This window comes from Desmodus rotundus, chromosome 9, assembly GCF_022682495.2.
Source record: "Desmodus rotundus isolate HL8 chromosome 9, HLdesRot8A.1, whole genome shotgun sequence".
Classification (NCBI taxonomy): Eukaryota; Metazoa; Chordata; class Mammalia; order Chiroptera; family Phyllostomidae; genus Desmodus; species Desmodus rotundus.
In genome coordinates, this window is record NC_071395.1 from 48347693 (window position 1) to 48366912 (window position 19220).

Consider the following 19220-nt stretch of genomic DNA (forward strand, 5'->3'; position numbering starts at 1 on the left):
CTTGCCACTCACTGATAGGGTTTTGATATGAGTCTGCAAGCAACTGAATTATGATGGCCTCTGTGCAGTCAAACCTCTCTGCTAACAATAATCTGTGTTTGCAGCCACTCCCCAGCGCTAGCGTCACTGCCTCAGCTCCACCTCAGATCATCGGCTGTTCGATTCTCATGAAGAGTGCACAGCCTAGATCCCTCCAATGCGCAGTTAACGGTAGGGTTCCTGCTCCTTTGAGTTGTACTGCAGCTGCTGACTTGAGGGAGGTGGAGCTCAGGCAGTAATGTGAGCTGTAGGGAGCAGCTGTAAACACGGATGGATGAAGCTTCCCTGACTTGCCCAGGGCATGCCTCCTGCTGTGGGGCCCAGTTCCCACCAGGCCACAGGTCAGTGGCTCGGGGGCTGGGGACCCCTACTCTACAGGAAAAGATGTACATATGTTGAACGTCTTACTAGAAATCGATTACCCCAGTAATTCAGCCAATGAAAAGCTCACCTTCTTGAACTCTCTTGCTTTTCTCCAATGGGCTTTCTTTCACAACAACCCGCCCTAACTTCCTCCTTTTTCTCCATAAAATAACGTTCCTCTCCTTTGTTTGTAGGACTTGCCTATGGCTTTTGCTTGTACTGAATTGAAATTCTTTGTTGTTTCCAAATAAACCTATTTTTGCTGGTAAAATCGCTGTTTTATTTTTTAAGATCAACGTATGTTTTGGAATTGGGAGTTTTTTCTATTTTAGGGAGGTAACTGAGGGTGAAAGGTGCCGTGCGTCGCGTGCTGTCTCTTGGGGTGTGGAATAGGCCTTATGTAAAGGGATAAACAGGGATAATTAATCACCGAAAACAACCTGAGTCACTGCAGGGGGTGAGTTCCCTTTGCTGGAGTTCTGACACCATCTTAAGAAAAAGTTGGGCTTTCAGAGCATTTTGGATTCCAGAATTGCAGACTGAAGACTCCTAAGCGTGTCTCCACGAGTTGTGGGCAGAGTTGGGAGAAACTGGCCCTGCGCTATTCAGTTGTGGCTCAGTGAACTTGGTGAGATAAGGGGAGGAGGAAAGAGAACAAAGGGGGAGAAGAGGAGGATGAGGAGGAGGGAAAGCAGGTGGGAGGGAGAGAGAGAGAGAGGGAAGAGAAGGGGTTGGGAGGAGGAGGGATATAGGGAGCTAGAAGGAGAAGGAGGAGTAAGGGAGTAAGGTGGAGGAAGGGAGGGAAGTAGGGGAAGAAGAGCAAAGAGGGATATGGAGGAAAGCGGAGATGGGAAGAACAAACACGAGAAGGGGAGAGGAGAAAGGGAGGAAGTAGGGGAAGAGGGAAATCTGGGCAAGAAGGAGGAATTGGAAGAAGGTGGGGAGGAGGGAGGGCAAGCTCTCTGCCCACATTTGTGAATGAATAAATCTCAACTCTGAGCTGGTGTGACAGCTCCAGGGCTCAGTTTTTTACCTGTAAGTGGGGGTAATCACAATAGTGCTACCTGGCAGGATAAGAGTACAGCTAAACTTACTTGTCACTGCTGACTCCACTGACCCCTGGTCAAGAAAGTAGTGGGCTGGTGGCTGGCTCTGGGCCTGTTCTTGGGATCTGTGTCCTTGGTTCCTGTTCCACCCACCCTGGAAGGCCAGCAAGGACGAATGACAGCATGGGGGTTGGGGATGGGGGAAGGGGTGAGTGCCTGCCAAGCCTTGTCCTCCAAATGGCTCTGGAAGCAGGCCCAGGCATCCTCCCAAGGATTGCACTGGGGAGGTCGCCAAGCAGGGAAGAAAACAAGCAGGGGTGGAGTGGGCACGAGGGCAGAGAAGGGGGGGCCTGGAGGGAGGAGGGATAGGGCAGAGGACCTCATGGGCACAGCGCAGGCAAAGCAGGGCCCAGGAGCCTGCAAAAACAGAGGACCTCGGGAAAGGTTCACCAGCAGGGACTAGGTTTGGGGTTTTCTGTCTTGGACTGGTTGTCCCTGCCTGCCTCCTGCCTGAGCTTCTGGGAACCCACAAGGGAGCAGCCAAGGCTGAGGGTCTGTGAGAAGTTCCAGGTCAGCCAGGGAACAGGGTGGTGGGCAGCTGGGCCGGCGCTGGCCGCACCTGACCAGGAGGGTGCTTTGGGGCCTCTGGATGAGCATTTAGGACCTTGGAGTGCCAATAAAGGACTCCAGTGGGAGGGTGGGGACCTGGTATGTGGATTTTGTTCTCCCTGGGTTCCTGGGTTGTTACACTGAGATTTAGCTGACAAGATTTTGAGATACAGATTTGGGATTAGCTGGGTCCTTGTAATGTATCCCGCTTTTAGACTAAAGTGGGATTTGGATTTAGAAATTTCTGGGGCCCTAGGCTGTGAGTTTAGGACTTCCAAGGTCCCTGGAATGTGTGTTTGGGACTTGTACTTAGGACAAGCTGGGGCAAGAGTCCTGCATAGGAATGCCGCAGATCCCCGAGATAGGAAAGCTGGAAGAACTCTAGACCTGTGCGGCCGTCCCCCGGGGCCACGCCCCTAGGCTCCGGCGCATGTGTCTTCTACTTGTACGACTAGGGGCCGGCTAAGCTTCGTTGTCTCGGAGACAGCGGCTGTTTTCGCCGGCCGTTCTAGCGCCGGGGTCTCGTTGGCCGTTGTTTCTCTGGCCCGGAGGCCCTCTCTATGGTTGTGGTCTCCGGAGCGGGCCTCCACTCTGCGGCTCAGAGGTTCTTCGATCGGAAGGGGGTCTTCGGGTGGGCGGGGGTGGGCAGTTAAGGCGGGACCTCGGGCGCTTGGGTGGGTTAAAGCCTGAGGGCGGGACCGGTGGCCACGGATGGAACGTGGAGCTGGAATGCGGGCCAGAAGAGGGATTGGTGGCCGGGTTTGGTTCAGAGTGGGCGGGGGCTTGTGCTTATGGGTGGGGCCTAATGAGTGGCGGATGATAGAGGCGGGACCTCCAGGAAAACCCAGGACTTTTGGCTGGACGGGCTTGGGGACAGGAAGTGGGGGTGGATCCTGGGGCTGAGCACTGTGGCTAGATCATGGAGTAGGGCGGGGTCTGGTTGAGTGACTGGGAAGGACTTGGGTCTGTGGTGTGGACACGGTGGAGCCCAGGCTTGGGGGGCTAAATTGTGAGAGTGCAGGTTGGGTCCGGAGTTCCACAGCTAGATCAAGGCATTGGGCGGGGTTTGACAGTGACTGACAGTGTGGAAGACCTGACTTCAGGGGAGTGGCCTGTGCTCTGTTCTAATAATTGGCCGAGAAGTGTGAGCCGTACTAGGAAACTGCCCTGGTTCGGGGGCGGAGTTTTGTCGAGACGTTATTTGGAGCAGGCGGGCCTGAGAAGGGGGCAGTGCCCGGTCCCGCCCCGCAAGGGCGAGACCGGACTCTGGGGGCGGGGCTTCCCTGGCCACGGGGCGGAGCCCAAGTGGCCAGCAGCCTCAGCGCTCTCCCCTTCCCCAGGATGCGGGCTCCTGGTGCGGGCTCGGCCTCCGTGGCTTCGTTGGTGCTGCTGTGGCTGCTGGGGCTGCCGTGGATCTGGAGCACAGCAGCGGCGCTCTGTGTATACGTGGGCGGCGGCGGCTGGCGTTTCCTGCGCATCGTCTGCATGACTGCGAGACGGGACCTGTTGTGAGTGCAGCCCCGGCCTGGTCCCCGGCCGGGCTCCCTGGGGGCGAACAGAAGAGGGCTGCAGAATCGGCGTAGGGAAGCCCCTGAAGGCCTGGGGAGAGAGGGCTTAGATCCTGGGGCCGGGGCCCGGGTCTGAAAGAGTGACGAGTTGGGGACTAAGGGGACTTGCAGGGGTCGGCTTGAGAGTGTCTAGAGGTACAGGAGCAGGTTTCAAGGTTATTGAGGCCACGTGGGAGCCCTCAGAAAGCTTGAGGGCAACTTAGGGTTCTGTGGGCAGCTGGTAGGAGTTCCAGAGAACTGGGGCCGATTGTAAGGCTGTGGGTGTTTGGGGGTCTCTGTGGGGTCTTGGTGACTGTGGGAGGCCTCTGAGGGCGTTTCAGGGGCTCTGGTAGGTCCCAGTGGTCTCTGGGAGCTTTTGGGGGAGGAATAAAAGGGCTTCTTGAGGCATCTGAAAAGAACTTTTAAGGTCTTTGAGGGGTGTGTGCCTCCTCTGGGCCATTTACAGGTTTCTCTGTGTCCAGGAAGATGCTCTTTGAGAGTTTGGGGTCCGTGTTAGACTTTGGGGGCTGCTCAGGGTCTGTGGAGATGTTGCTGTGTATTCCAAGGCTTCTTTGGTGGTCTCTGGAGACTGGGATTTCTGGGAGGGGATTCTGGTGTCATGTGTAGGTATCTTTGGAAGGTCTCTAGGGTGTCTGTGAGGGGCTTACTTCAAGAAGCTGTTGGGGTCTTCCTGGGGTGAGGTATTGCTGGAGGTTCCCTTCAGAGCAGATCTCAACAGAAGCCCCACATGGAGGGGGAGTACAGGAGCACCTACTGTGGGTAGCGGACTTGATGCCTTCACAGGAACCCTTTCCTCTCCGGGACGTGGGGAGCCCAGATGCAGCCTGTGGCCCTTGCCTTCACTCAGGTTGCACACAACAGGAGCGTGGCTGGCAGGCTCTCCCTATCTCCTTGGACTTGTCAAGGCCCCAGTTGTACCCCATGGAGCTGGGGGTATATCCATGCCCAGTCCTGTCTTCCACTCCGAGTCCCTGACACAGGGCTTGACACACTTTTCTGTGGGAGCATCCTTGCAGGTGGCCCCACCTCTTGGTCTTTTTCCTCTTTTTAATTGATTTTGAGAGAGAGAAAGAGAGAAAGGGAGAGAAACATTGATTTGTTGTTCCACTTATCTGTGCAGTCATTGGTTGATTCTTGAATGTGCCCTGACTGAGGATCGAACCAACAGCCCTGGGGCATTAGGACAATGCTCCAACCAACTGAGCTACGTGACCAGGGCCCATCTCCTGTTTTTGATGCTCTTATCTGATCCCTCCCTTTGAGTGTGGGCTGGACCTAGTGACTCACTTCTAATGAATGGAACACAGCAGAAGCAATGGGATATTATTTCTGAGATTAGGTAATAAAAAAGACTGTGGTTCCAGTCTTGGGTGCCCTTTCTTGGGTCGCTCCTTCTGGGAGAAGCTGGCTGTCACATGTGAGACAGCCCTTTGGAGAGACATAAATGAACTTGGAAGTGAATTCTCTCCCAGTAAAACTTTGAGATGAGCACAGCCCCAGCTGACACCTTGGATAATAGCCTCACAGGAGACCACAAGCAAGAACCACCCTGCTAAACAACTCCCAGATTCTTGACGACAGGAACTGTGAGATAATAAATGCTTGTTGTTTCCAGTAGTAATTTTAGGGGTAATTTGTTATGCAGCAGTAACTAGCTAATGCAGCTTGTATAGTCCTCTCCATGTAGCAAGCCTTGTTATAACACTCTCAGCCATGTAAGGAAAGAATGCTTATGAACCCCATTTTACTGGTTGGTGAACCAAGGCACAGAGAGGTGAGTACATTTGCCCAGGGAAACACAGGAAGGGAGGGGCAGGGCTTTGGAGTCCATATTCTTAGCTGCTGTGCTGTGCTGGGGTGGTGGTGGGAGCTGCGTTTAGACTCTGGGTTTAGAAAATATTTAAACACCCTGTTGCAGTTCTCTCAATTCATCCCATAATTGTGGCATGAAATTTGACCACATTTAACCTTGTTGGATTCTTCCTGCCCCTCTGGGTAAAAACAGGAGGGGGCACAGGGAGCAGAGGGTTGAGAAGCGGCCTTGGGAAGGACCCAGAGGCAGAGAGTGGCCTCTTTGTCCCCAGAGTGGGGATGGCTTGGGCTGCTGCCTAGGCATGTGGCTGGAGCCGAGCACTGGTGTCCACGGCCTGCCTGTGTGGGTGTGCGGCAGAGAGCCTGGAGGCTGGGGCAGGACAGGCTGGTGGCAGGCTGAGGGTGCTGGGGCCCTGCTGTGAGTGCTCAGGTGACCCGAGTGTGACTAGCAGCAGCCTCAGTTCCTGTTTTTTGCTGTGTTGTCTGTGGGTGGGGAGCCTTCATGCAGGAGCTGCTTCCTGTGTTTCCCAACCTCACTGATGGCCCCCTCGTGCAGTTGTTCAGGTGTTCCATCAGGGAAGCTCCAAGAGGAGAGCTGGGCACACAGTAGGTGCTCAAATGTGTTTCTGCTGATTGCTGTCAGCCGGCAGGTGGGTACCTTGGTGGCTCTGTAAGCTGGTGGTTAGTAGCTTAGTGGCCAGAGCCAGCATATCTAGTTGGACCTCGGCTCTGCCCCCTGCTGGCCCTTGGATCCTCTCCCTCTGAGTCGCAGTTCCTTCATCTATAAGAATAGTCTTTGTACAATGCCTCTTCGAGAAGCATGAACTGGGTACCTGCTGCGTGCACCATGGGCACTTGCCTTGCCTTTGTGGCCAGCCTGAGGGGGAGCTTAGGGACCCTGCCAGGGGGCCTGGTTCTTGGTTATTCTGTCCCTGACTTTGTGACCTCAGGCTCTCAGTTCATTCATTATCTGACAAATGGTGTTCACAGGACCCTACTTTGGAAGATGGCCGTAAAGATAGCACAGTGCCCAGCACATAGTAGATGCTCAGTAAACACGGGGGTTTGCTCATCTTAGCTACTCTATTAAATTTTTACTTATTGGTGTTTTTTTTTCTTTTCGAGACAGACATCAACTTGTTCCACGTTTTTACGCATTTATTGGCTGTTTCCTGTGTGTGCCCTGACTGGGGATCACACTCACAGCCTTGGCGTATCGGGGTGACGCTCTAGCTGACTGAGCTACCCGGCCAGGGCTCTATTTTTGCTCTGTTTTTTAGTTGAATGGGTGAGCCATGGGGATCTGACCAGGGAAGTGGATGGATGTGTAAACAACTAACTTTTATTAATTAAAAAAAAATTTTATTTTTAGACAGAAGGGTAGGGAAGGAGAAAGAGAGGGAGAGAAACATCAGTGTGTGGTTGCTTCTCGCACACCCCCTACCGGAGACCTGGCCCACAACCCAGGCATGTGCCCTGACTGGGAATCGAACCAGCAACCCCTTGCTTTGCAAGCCAGCACTCAATCTACTGAGCCACACCAGCCAGGGCTCTTTATTTATTTTTAGAGAGAGGGGAAAGGAGGGAGAAAGAAAGGAAAAGAAACATTGATGCATGAGAGATACACTAATTGGTTGCCTCTTGCATGTCCCTGCCCCCTTCTGGGGACCTGGCCTATAACCCAGGCATGTACCCCGACCAGGAATCAAACTGGCGACCTTTTGGTTCACGGGCCGGCACTTAATCCACTAAAGCATACCAACTGGGGCTCACTTGTAATTTTTTACTTTTATTTAAGGCATACCAGCTTCGGGATGAAAGACCTCAAGTGGCAGCTGCCTGCCTGCCCTACCTTCCATCTGCATTTTCCCTTTTTTGCCTGGAATGACTTTCAGCTCTTGTGTGAATCTGACCAAGTCTGGTCCCATTTGGGGGAATCTCTGCTGTGATGGGGGAGCAGAGGGCACAGTGTAAGGACTGACCCCTGGAAGCCTTCCTGGGGGAGGTGGCGAGGATGCTGGGAGGAGCCTAGTGAATGGGCAGGCATATGGCACTGTGCATACCTTACTATGAAGGCAGTATGTGTGTAGATGCTGGGGTTCAGCCAGGTCACAAGGACCACAGAACTCTGGTCCCTTGCCAGGAGCATCTGGAGGGGCCCCTAGGGGCCTCTAAGGTAGACAGTGTGACCCAAACAGGAATTCTTATAAATGTCATTAGAACCCTGAACCTTTGTTTTTAAAAACTGCAGGTGCTGCTGGGCATCTCCTGTAGCAGATCTGTGTGCCCACTGAGAACCTCATCTCCCCCCATCTCTCTCTTGCCTAATTCCTGCTACACTGGCTCTGCTCTGGTTCTCAAATGTGCCTCATTCCCCAGGCCCATTCCTACCCCAGGGCCTTTGTACTGGCTGTGCCCCCAGCTTTACCCATGGCCTCTCCTTTTCACCTTGCCAGGCTCTGCTCAAAAGTCACTTACCTGCCTCTCTCTAGGGCCACTCCCACCCCTGCCCCAGTTCACATCACTCTTGCTGCATCACCCTTCAGGGCCTTGTCACCAGCCAGCCCTTCTGTCATGCTCCTTCATGTATGAGGAGCGGTCTCACTCCTGGAAGTACTGTGAGCCCCTGAGGGTCGGGCCTGTTGTGTCTGAGCTGAAAACGGTGCCCAGCACATAATAGGCACTGGTACCCATTACTGCCTGTTAAATGAAGGAGGGGGGGAATGAATGAATGAGTGAATGAATGTCAGTGCTGAGGTCTGCTGTGAACATGTTGAGTCCAGGGATGTAAGGAAGCCATTGCAAGGCCTCAATGGTGCAAAGAATGAATTTGATAAGGAATTTGATACTAAAGGCTGTGGGACATCATGTCCAGATGAGGCCTAAGGCAGGGTATAGTTGAGACTATGCCTGCATTGTTACGGGCAGAGCAAGATGCTGTAACAAACAGGCCCCCATTATCAGTGGCTTAACCCAGTGCAATGTTACCTCTCAGAGCCAGACACTCTGGGTGGAGGGGCAGGGAAGCACATAAAACCAGGGGAACCATTCATTTCTTGAGCTGCTGTACCCAAAGACATTCTGGATTTCTTGGTTCTGTGATCTAAAGCAATTTTTGTTTACTTAAAACGAAAAGTTCATTTCTCCCTCATCTGACAGCCTGGCATTGGTGGTGTCTGCTCACCCTCACACCATCATGCAGGGACCTGGCTGCTTCCATTTGGGGTCCTGCTGTGCCCTCATGTCCACTAGCAGGTCGGGAAAAGGGAGCGAGACACACCCACTTCAAATGCTCATTGAGTTGCATCCCCTGTATCTTGCCAGCAGGTCTCTTGGCCCCATCTGGGGCAGAGGCTGCCCCTCCCCTGGCCATCTGTGCCTAGTGCCATCGAGTGACTTGGGGGTGGAGCAGCTGCCCAGCTCCCAGGGCCTGGTTGGGCAGGCAGAGCATGAGGAGTTCAAGGTGGAGATGGCGGGGAGTCAGCGTTAGGGTGCCTGGGACATCTCAGGGAAGAGAAACAGGCAGAACTAGGCCTCAGCGCCCTCAGGGTCACCGAGCAGGCTGGGTGGAGGAAGATAGAGTGATTCTGGTTTGTACCACATGGCCATGCCCCCTTTGCAATCTGTTTCTTTCCTGGTAAATGGACCTTAGTCCCTGAGAGACCCAGCACCCAGAGGGTCCTCCTTGAACTCTTGCCTGTCTTGGGAGTACAGGGACCTTTCCCTCCCCTTTGCCCAGATGTGAACACTGAGGCTTGTGGGGTCTGTTGAGGGCCTGGCCAGGTACCCAGTAATGCCGTCCCCCTCCCCTCCTCCCCACCCCCCAGTGGCCTCTCTGTGCTGATCCGAGTGCGCCTGGAGCTGTGGCGGCACCAGCGCTCCCGCCACACCATCCCTGGGATCTTCCAGGCAGTGGCGCAGCAGCAGCCTGAGCGGCTGGCCCTGGTGGATGCCGGCAGTGGCGCGTGCTGGACGTTCGCACAGCTAGACGCCTACTCCAATGCCGTGGCCAACGTCTTCCAGCAGCTGGGCTTCGGGCGTGGTGATGTGGTGGCCATCTTCCTGGAGGGCCGGCCGGAGTTTGTGGGGCTGTGGCTGGGCCTGGCCAAGGCGGGCGTGGAGACCGCTCTGCTCAATGTCAACCTGCGACGCGAGCCCCTCACCTTCTGCCTGGGCACCTCGGGCGCCAAGGCCCTCATCTTTGGAGGGGAGCTGGCAGCGGGTAAGGCTGGATGCGGGCAAGGCATTGTCATGGCCAGGGGCCTGGGGCTGCCCAGGGTAGGGAGACAGTGAATCCCAGACCTTGGGAGGGGCTGGCCCATCCTTATATGTGACACATCTGTTTTGGGTGGAAGTGGTGGCTGAGGTGAGCGGACAGCTGGGGAAGAGTCTGCTCAAGTTCTGCTCTGGAGACTTGGGTCCTGAGGTCATCTGGCCAGACACCCAGCTCCTGGACCCACTGCTGAAGGAGGCATCCACGGCCCCCCCGGCCCAGTCCCCTGGCAAGGGCATGGATGGTGAGTCCAGGGTGGGGCCCCTCTCCCCCGCCAATGCCCACGCTGTGCCCTCCTCACGTCTGACTAGCACCCGGTCCTTGACACCCTCATCTCCCGCAGATCGACTCTTCTACATCTACACTTCGGGGACCACAGGGTTGCCCAAGGCTGCCATTGTCGTGCACAGCAGGTGAGGGGCCCAGGGTGTTGCCCCCAGCAGGGGGGATGACTCCAGGCCATCTTTACAGCCTGACCCCCCCCCCAGAACCCCAGCTCCTGCTGAGGGTCTGTGGGCATCCCGATCCCAACCCCAGAAAACCCACGGCCCATCTCAGGACGTAGATTTGCCCTATTTCTGGTGCTTTGGGGCTCCTCATTGCCTCATCTCTTCCCCACAACCAGCCCGTCAGCAGGGCCTGTCCCCTCTATTTGTCCACTTTGTCCACACCCCCCACTCCACCTGGACTTGCCCCAACCCCTCTTTGGCCTCCTGCTGCCCCTACTCCTGCCCCTGGAGGCTCTGCTCCACTCAGCGGCCACAGGAGGGTTTGAATCCTAATTCAGATCCCGGCACCAGCCTCCCTGTCCCCGCCTTGGCCGGCAGAATACTCCCCCCCCCCCCCCCCCCCCCCCCCGTTCATGTTGTGTGGCCCTGCCACTTCTTTGATGTCGTTTTCTTCCTTTCCACCCCTTGCTCACTGTCTTCTTGGTCCCTCACATGTCCTCAAACTGAACAGGCTGCTTCTGGCCTCAGCGACTTTACACGTGCTGTGGCCACTGCCGGGGCCCCCTTCCCTACCTTTCCCCCTGAGCTCTTTGCCAGGTCTCAGCTAACGTGTCACTTCCCCAGACAGGATCCCCCACTCTCCCTGGCTGTGCCGCCTTTAGCCTGTCTCTGTCCCTTCATCCTGCTGTATCCCTCAGGGCACCTAGCACTGTGGACAGTTTTTATTTGCTGCACGTGCCTCTCCTGCCAGCCTGTAACCCCCTGGGGACTGGGCTGGCTCTGCCTGCGTCCCTGCTGTGCCCGCAGTTTCCAGCGCACTCCCCCATTCCCATACTCCAGGCGATGGAGGTCCCAGCCCCTGCACTCCCTGCCCCTGTAGGTACTACCGCATCGCGGCCTTCGGCCACCATGCCTACAGCATGCGGGCGGCAGACGTGCTGTACGACTGTCTGCCCCTGTACCACTCCGCAGGTACGGAGGGGCGGCTCGGCGGGGGCAGGGCAGGGACAGGGCGGGGACTGGGGACCACTCACCAAGCGTGCCCTCTGCAGGGAACATCATGGGCGTGGGGCAGTGTCTCATCTATGGGCTGACGGTTGTCCTCCGCAAGAAGTTCTCAGCCAGCCGCTTCTGGGATGACTGCGTCAAGTACAACTGCACGGTCAGTCCCCACGGGTCCTTCATTAAGGCATGGCCCACTCTCCCCTGCTCTCCAGGGCTCCTGGATGGGGACAGAAGGGTGGCTAGTATTTCTTGAGCTTGTGGCTCTATCTCCAGCCCAGGGCTAAACCTTCCACGTGTAACCTCATCAGACCCTTATAACCGCTTGGGAGTGGGCGGTTATAAGGTGTCACAGGCATTTGTGGGGAAACTGAGACTTATAATGCAAGGGCGACTGGGTCCAGGTTGCCTGAGCTCCCTACGGCTCCACCTCCCTGTGCCCTGGACCTCCCCACAGGCCGGCCTTCCCTGCAGGTGGCTGCATGTCAATGAGACCGGAGGGTGCAGTCACCACCCTGGACTGTTTGAGGCCACAAGGTGCAGGGGCTTCCAGGTGGGGTGAGCATGAGGCTGAGGTAGAGGGTTCCTGCTGTTCCCGACCGCAGGCGGGGCCAGGACACATCCTGCCGCTCCTCTTCCCCCCCTCACAGAGGATTTCAGCACTGTGATGGGGGTGGAAATACAAGTACTAGCTCCTTTCTCCAAGAAGGGCGGGGGTGGGGAGAGAATGGGACTGGCAAATTGGCAGGTGCCACCCCACCATGGACAGGTGGGCCCAGAGAGGTTCAGCCACTTGCCCAGGTCCTGGGGGACCCCCTGGGGCACTGACTGTACTCTTCTCTGCTCTCGAGGATTTACTCTGTGTTTGGGGAGAAGTCCTGGGGGAAATTGCTGATCTGAATCTTGAAACGCAGACACTTTCGACATTTAACTTAATTACTGAGAGTTGCAGACGCATGTGCATGTGGACGGGAAAGTACAGGGGCTTCCCGAGCCCCTCTCCCTGGTTCCAGAGGCCGTCCGCTCCTCCTCCACCCTGACCCAAGTCCCCCTCCTGCGCAGTTGTGAAGCCACCCAGACAGCAGCATGCTCCCTGAATAGATGTTTCAGGAAAACCTCTGCAAGATGACTTAAAAAAATGAAGGTGAAATTCATATAAAATTAGCCATTTTAAAGCGAACAGTTCAGTGGCATTGGGCACATTCACAACATTGTGCAGCCATCATCTCTGTCTCGTTCCGGAACATTTCCACCGCTCCAAAGGGAAAACTGTCCCCACTGGCAGTCACCCCCACCCCCGCCCCGGGGCCCCCACCCAACTCCTGGCAAGCGCTGATCTGCTTTATGTTTCTGTGGATTTGCCTGTTCTGGGAATTTTCTGTAAATGGAATCATATACTGTACGGCTTTTTGTGGCTGGTGAGGACTGTTTTTAAAACAAAAGATTTAAAAGCAGACTCTCAAAGAGATATCTGTACACCCATGTCCAGAGCAGCATTATTCACAATAGTTAAAACATGGAGGCAGTCCAAGCGTCCGTCCACGGATGAATGGGGAAGCAGATGAGGCCCGTGCACACAATACAGTATTATTCAGCCATAAAAAGGAAGGAAATTCTGACACATGCTACAGCGCGGATGAGTCTTGAGGACGTTATGCTGAGTGAATAAGCCAGACACAAAGGAACAGACACTGTGTGATCCCACTTATGTGAAGGCCATAGAGCATCAGATGCGTAGAGACAGAAAGTAGAGTGGTGGGTGGCAGGGGTGGGAGCGGGCAGCTAGTGGTTAGTGGGGACAAAGTGTCCATTGGGAAGATGAGAAGCTTCTGGAGATGGATGGTGGGAAGTTGTTCAGCAGTGTGACTACTTAATGCCACTGAACTGTGCACTGAAAATGGTTAAGATGTGCCTCTGTCTCTTCGCCTCCATTGGGGTGTGTACAGTGGGTGTACAAAATCACCCTGACACAGGTGTGTCGTAGCTGGGGTCCCAGGTTGATGATCAGCTCCCAGCTGCTGTCCAGGTACTTCCTGCAGGGGGCGTCAATGAGCAGGTGACTCTGCGGGCAACTGGGTGGACCTGGGTCCACTGACATTCAGAGGCAGAGTAAAGCACGTGCCTGACAGTGGTCCCACCCGAGGGACGGTGCTGCGGGCAGCCTGGGCTCAGCTGGCCAGGCTCTGGGGGACAGAGCAGAGTGCAGCGGGCTCTGGGCTGAGGTTGCCTTGGTGGGCGTCAGTGCTGAGGCTTGCCTTCCTGGCCTGTGTGCAGCATACTAGGTGTCCCCAGGAGGCGACATGGGGAGAGAGGGACCACAGAGGAACGTTGGTGGGGGGAGCAGAGTAGGGGAGAACCGGATGCATCCACTCTACATAGAAGGCGCATCCCAGGCCGCTTGCGAGGACTGAACTGTTTCCCTACAGTCATTAACCTTAAGGGCCGTTTTCTTCCAGTGCCCAGGGTGGGGGGTTGTCCTGGGGTGTCAGGCTCCCCTCTGGCTGTAGTGACCACCCATCCGCGCTTCCTCTCTGCCAGGTAGTCCAGTACATCGGGGAGATCTGCCGCTACCTTTTGAAGCAGCCAGTGCGTGAGGTGGAGGGACAGCACCGTGTACGCCTGGCGGTGGGCAATGGGCTACGCCCGTCCATCTGGGAGGAGTTTACCAAGCGCTTCCGTGTGCGCCAGATCGGCGAGTTCTATGGGGCCACAGAGTGCAACTGCAGCATCGCGAACTTGGATGGGAAGGTGGGCAAGGCAGGGCATCTGGCACAAGTCCGGGTTCGGGAATCACTGCGGCCCTGAAGCGCAAGGGTGGATTGGTGGGGAGCACCGGTGGGGGAGAGAGTGCTCCTGGGACACCCCCATACCCTCCACTTGTGGGGACCCTCTTCTAGTGCACAGTCATATAACTGTCACCCCTGAGTTCAAGTCCATGGAGTGGCTGTGTGTGCCAGACAAGTGCCTCAGCTTTTATGAGCCTCAGTTTCCACCTGCGGAGGTGGCAGGGATGGCAGGGCAAGGGAGGAGGTTGGGGCGCTGATCCTCTCCTACTGAACAAGTCTCTTAGGCTCCTGGGGCCTTGGTTTTTTCATCTATAAAAGGGGTTAGCAGCTCAATTGGGTGTTCTCTGCACCCAAGATCATGAGCTCAGCGCATTGGCCCCCACTGGCAGCTCTCTGCGAACAGGCTTTCATGATTAGCAATTACTCCCTTTCTGGCTTTGCCCAACACTCCCTCCCTCTCCCCTTCCCCCAACCCTCTCCTCCCCAAGGCCAAGAACAGATGACAATAATAAGGAAGCAAGCACAGGACAGGAATTCTTTTCTGTGTCCTTGGCTGCTGGGTTCCCAGCACCTGAGAACAAGGCCTGCCTCTGCTGTGTATGCCTATTGAGTGGACATCCCCAGGGGCCACTGCAGTCATAGTATGCAGGTTGCTGCTGTAACAAACATACCCAACAGGATGTAGCTGCACAAATCCACTAGACAGGCATTTCTGCTCCTAGGACTGATCCAGGCAGGCTGACACGCTGTAGGCAATGGGCAGAAGCTCTGTCAGTGCCCCCACATGGCTCCTGGGTCACTCCAGATGCCCGCTTCTGCCAGCCTAGAGGGTTTTATGGACCAGGAAGTGGCGGCAGGCCAGCAGGTCTTGTGTGACTGTAAGGGAGACTGAGAAGGTGGGAGGAGGAGTCCTGGGGGTGATACTCTATTTAATACCCCCTTTTTCAGATCATCCAAGGTCACAGAGCTGGGGTGACACTGAGGTGTTATTCCAGGCCTTGGGGCAGGAGAGGTCGTGTGTCATGAGGGAGGACACTGTGCCAGCTCAGCGCTCCTTGCCAATTCCGTCCCCCTTATCCCAGGTGGGCTCCTGTGGCTTCAACAGCCGCATCCTGCCCAATGTGTACCCCATCCGGCTGGTGAAGGTCAATGAGGACACCATGGAACTACTGCGGGATGCCCAGGGTCTCTGTATCCCATGCCACACTGGTGAGCGGGGCCCTGACCTAGTGCCCTAGGAGCTGGGGTCCCCACCCCCTGCCCTTCTAGTTCAACCTGAGCATGGCCTCCTTCCCAGGGGAACCCGGCCTCCTAGTGGGTCAGATCAACCAGCAGGACCCACTGCGTCGCTTCGATGGCTATATCAGTGAGAGCGCCACCAGCAAGAAGATTGCCCACAGTGTCTTCTGCAAGGGTGACAGTGCCTACATCTCAGGTGTGCACACCCTGGGGGCTGGCTGTGAGGATGGTGGCTGCCATCTCACCTGCCCCTCCCTCCTCTGCCAGGTGATGTGCTGGTGATGGATGAGCTGGGCTACATGTACTTCCGAGACCGCAGTGGGGACACTTTCCGCTGGCGTGGGGAGAACGTCTCCACCACCGAGGTGGAGGGTGTGCTGAGCCACCTGCTGGGCCACACAGATGTGGCCGTGTACGGGGTGGCTGTGCCAGGCAAGCTGGGGCTGTGGGGTGGTCCTTGGGGGACAGCCACCCAGAGGAGCCCAGCCAGGTGGAGCTTGGAAGTACAAGTGCCCTTGAGCAGTGCATATCCTGGTGACTGCACACAACAGGCTGGCTGGGTGCCACCAGGACTGGAGTCACCCTTATGTGTGATCTGAGCCTCAGTTTCCTCATCCAGAAAATGGGATCATGAAAGTGACCCTGACTCAGGATTGCTGGATTGTGGCAGGAGCCCAATAAAATGTTTTCTGCCAGCTGGGAGGGACTGGAGGTCAGAGGTCAAGGGCTAATGCTTGAGGGTATATCTGGCCTCATGGTGGCCAAAGAATGGTGTTCTCAACTGAGCCTCTGTCTCTAGGAGTGGAAGGCAAAGCAGGCATGGCGGCCATCGCAGACCCCCATGGCCAGCTGAGCCCCAATGCGCTGTACCAGGAGCTACAGAAGGTGCTAGCGTCCTATGCCCGGCCCGTCTTCCTGCGCCTCCTGCCCAAGGTGGACACCACAGGTTCGCCACCCACCCCCTTCCCCTGTATTTGTCCTGGTTCAGGCCCCCAGGTCTGACATAATGGTTCACAGCCAGCTGGAGCTGCAGGCTTGTGCAGTACCCTTCTCATTTGGTTACATACTGGTTTCCTTCCCTCACTCCCAACCTCGCTAGACATTCTGCAGTGGTCGGTGTGTCTCTTTATTTTCTGCATTCTTCTGATGACCAGGAAATTTGAGCAAATCACCTCACTCCTCTGATATCTCTCGGATCTTTAGCCTATCTGTGTGTCGCGCCCCCCTTTTTCATTCTTATTTTATTTTTTGATTTGTGGGATTTCTGTGTAATGGCCTGGATGTTAATTCCTTAGTAATCCCAGACACCGTCGGTCTCCTTTCCTACCCAGGAGTCCGTTAACGTTGCCCACTGTTGCCTCTATCGGAAGGAAACCCTCCGTTCTGTCATGCACTTCTCTTTTTATAAAATCTTGCTGTTTATGCTTTTGGATTTTTGTTTCAAGACAAACCAACCTTCCCAACTCTAGAGCACATGGGTACCCTCCCTTGCTTTTTAATACTTACCCCAGCCCTCATCTTCCACGAAGCCCTTCTTGAATTGTATATGCAGGGAGTGCAACCTTTCCTGAAAGCCTGGAGAGTAGTTGTACTTTTATGGGCCATCCACTCTCTGCCCCAACCTCCCAGGCTGGCCTTGTAGTACAAAAGCGGCCTAGACTGTGTGTGAATGAATGGGTGTGGCTTTGTGCCAAGAGAACTTTATTTATAAAAACAGGGGGTGGGCTGAATTTGGCCCTTGGGCTTTAAGTTGCTGATCCCTGACCTATGGTGTGACAGACCCTGCCCTGCTTCGGTCTCCTGGGCTGTGGTCTGGGTGGCCTCCCTTGCATGAGGGGGCGTGAAGCTGGGACTTGAGGAAAGAGGGGGAGCTGGGCAGGCACGCGGGGAAGAAATGTTCCTGGGTAAGGGGAGAACGTATGCAGAAGTGTGGAGGCACAGGAGGGGGACGGTGAGCTGGGGACTCCAGAGAGCACCCTGCCCGGTCCCCATGCGCCACCCCCACCTGCACCCCCGTAGGCACTTTCAAGATCCAGAAGATGCGGCTGCAGCATGAAGGCTTTGACCCGTGCCAGACCTCTGACCGCCTCTTCTTCCTGGACCTCAAGCAGGGACACTACCTGCCCCTGGACCAGGGTGTCTATGCCCAAATCTGCTCCGGTGCCTTCTCCCTCTGAAGCTTCTCTGCTGGCCACAGACTCCTGGCCAGGTCCTGCAAGCGAGGTGGACTGAGGCTGAGAAACTGGACCCCAGGAGGAGCCCGAGGGTCTCCCTTGCCCTCATTCTCCTCCACCCAGGTCCCTGAGCTCTCTGCTTGCCCGTCTGCCTGTGTTCTGCTCCTGTGTCTGTGTGTCTCTTCTCTCTGCTTCCTGGCCTTGGCATCCCTGCCGTCCCCATCTGCCCTCACCTCTTCCCTTGTTCCCTCCATCTCTCCCCTTTCTCTTCCCCTGTTCTCCCAGGTGCAGAGCAGACATCCCCTGGGAACTTCGGCTTGTTTGGGGTCTCCATCTGTCATTCCCTCTGGGTCTTAGACCCAGAGTGGGGCCTTCCCACTACCCTCTCAGCTGTGCCTTAAGGAGTCCCACCTAGACCAGGCCTCCTGAGGCTGCTGGGTTTCACACGAGGCTGCTGAGTAGCCCTGTGTGAAATCCAGGCAGGCCCACAGCCCTCCCTGCCAAATGGAGGAGCCGGGTTGGTCTTCCCGCCCTGTCCAGTGAATTGGCATCAGCAAGGGACCTCCGGGTCAGCTGGAAATCACTCGCAGGCAGGGCCAGTTGCCTTTTGCACTTCCCACCCCTCGTGGGTCTCTCCTGCCTTGCCTGCCTTTCCTGATGCCCTGGAAGCTTCCAGAATTGACTGTGATCATTTGGATGTTGCCCCTGCCTGATGTCCCTGTTTGGGCATCTCCACAGAGCTCCTGCTGGAGGGCCCTGAAGACTGCTGGGAGGCTGCCTGGCCTACCACTCAGATGCTCACCCTGGCAGATGCCTCTTGGGTGTCCCCATCCAGTGTGGTGGCTGTGGGACCTATGGGACTGGCACCAGTGGAGAGAGCTCTGCTATTGGTGGCATCTGAGAGGGCTTCAGGGGTTCCATCCTTGAGTGTCCCTGCAGGCCTTGTTAGTGACAGCCTGGACCCTGTGTTGGTGGTGACATCCTAGATGATCCAGCCAGGATGGCTTGGATATCCCCACCGCCTTTCTTGGTGGCCCACCCTATACTCCTGTCGTTGGGGCTGGCCACTCTGCCCGCCTGCCTGGCAGCTCCTTTCGGCAGCACCGTCTGGCACCTGGAACACACTGTGGGGCCGGTAGCAAGTGGCCCTGCGTTGTTTCGCACGGGCCTCTCTAAGTACCAAGGTTTTGTTTTCTAGTTCAGTTTAAGAAATAAACCTGCAGAATATCCGGTGCCTGATGGGAGCCCAGTCATTCACTGTCCTACGGGACGCTTTCTGAATGTCAGAAGGCAGGACCCTCACTGGGAACATGCTCCACCAGACACAAGCGAGGCAAAATTGGCCTTTTCTTGTTGCCCTGTTGCCTGTTCTTGCACCTGCAAGGCTTCGCAGGCAAGGGGGACTCAGGTTAACATTCTCGCTGCTTCCCTGTGGCCTCCAGGGCCTCACAAAGCCCTGTACTGGCCTCAGTTTTTGCAGAGGAGGGCCAGCCAGTCCACCTGTGGGTTCTAACAGCTACACAGGATGGCTCAGAAGAGTGTCTTGGCACGCCTTGCTTCCCCAAGGGTGTCCCTCTTTGTATGGGGCCAGCAGGTGTGGCTGTAGCTCTGAGTGACAGAGCTGGAATTTTAACCCCAGAACATTTGAGCTTCAGGATCTAAACTCTCAACTTCTGCCCTGGCCGGTGTGGCTCAGTTAGCTGCAGTGTCGTCCTGTGCACCAGTAGGTTGGGGGTTCAATTCCTGGTCAGGACACATAACCTAGACTGCAGGTTTGATCCCTGGTTGGGGTGCGTATGGAAGGCAACCAATCAATGTTTCTCCCTCTCTAAAATCAATAAACATTTTTTTTAAATTGAA

The 19220-nt window shown here is 55.8% G+C and overlaps 1 protein-coding gene across 4 annotated transcripts; it reads left to right on the top strand.

The window, feature by feature from the left end:
- Positions 1-1012: 1012 nt before the first annotated feature.
- On the top strand, positions 1013-19220 carry SLC27A1 (solute carrier family 27 member 1). Of its 4 annotated transcripts, none has more exons than XM_053910514.1 (13): positions 1013-1030; positions 3398-3565; positions 9265-9659; positions 9793-9954; positions 10054-10123; positions 11040-11131; positions 11212-11321; positions 13700-13909; positions 15030-15156; positions 15245-15382; positions 15454-15618; positions 15986-16132; positions 17206-19220. In XM_053910514.1, the coding sequence occupies exons 2-13, from the start codon at positions 3399-3401 to the stop codon at positions 17361-17363; spliced, it is 1941 nt and encodes a 646-aa protein (XP_053766489.1). In that variant the 5' UTR covers positions 1013-1030; position 3398; the 3' UTR covers positions 17364-19220. The 4 variants fall into 4 exon arrangements, with proteins under 4 accessions (XP_053766489.1, XP_024416525.2, XP_024416524.2 ...); XM_024560757.3 differs by lacking the exon at positions 1013-1030 and adding an exon at positions 1805-2018; XM_024560756.3 differs by lacking the exon at positions 1013-1030 and adding an exon at positions 2529-2661.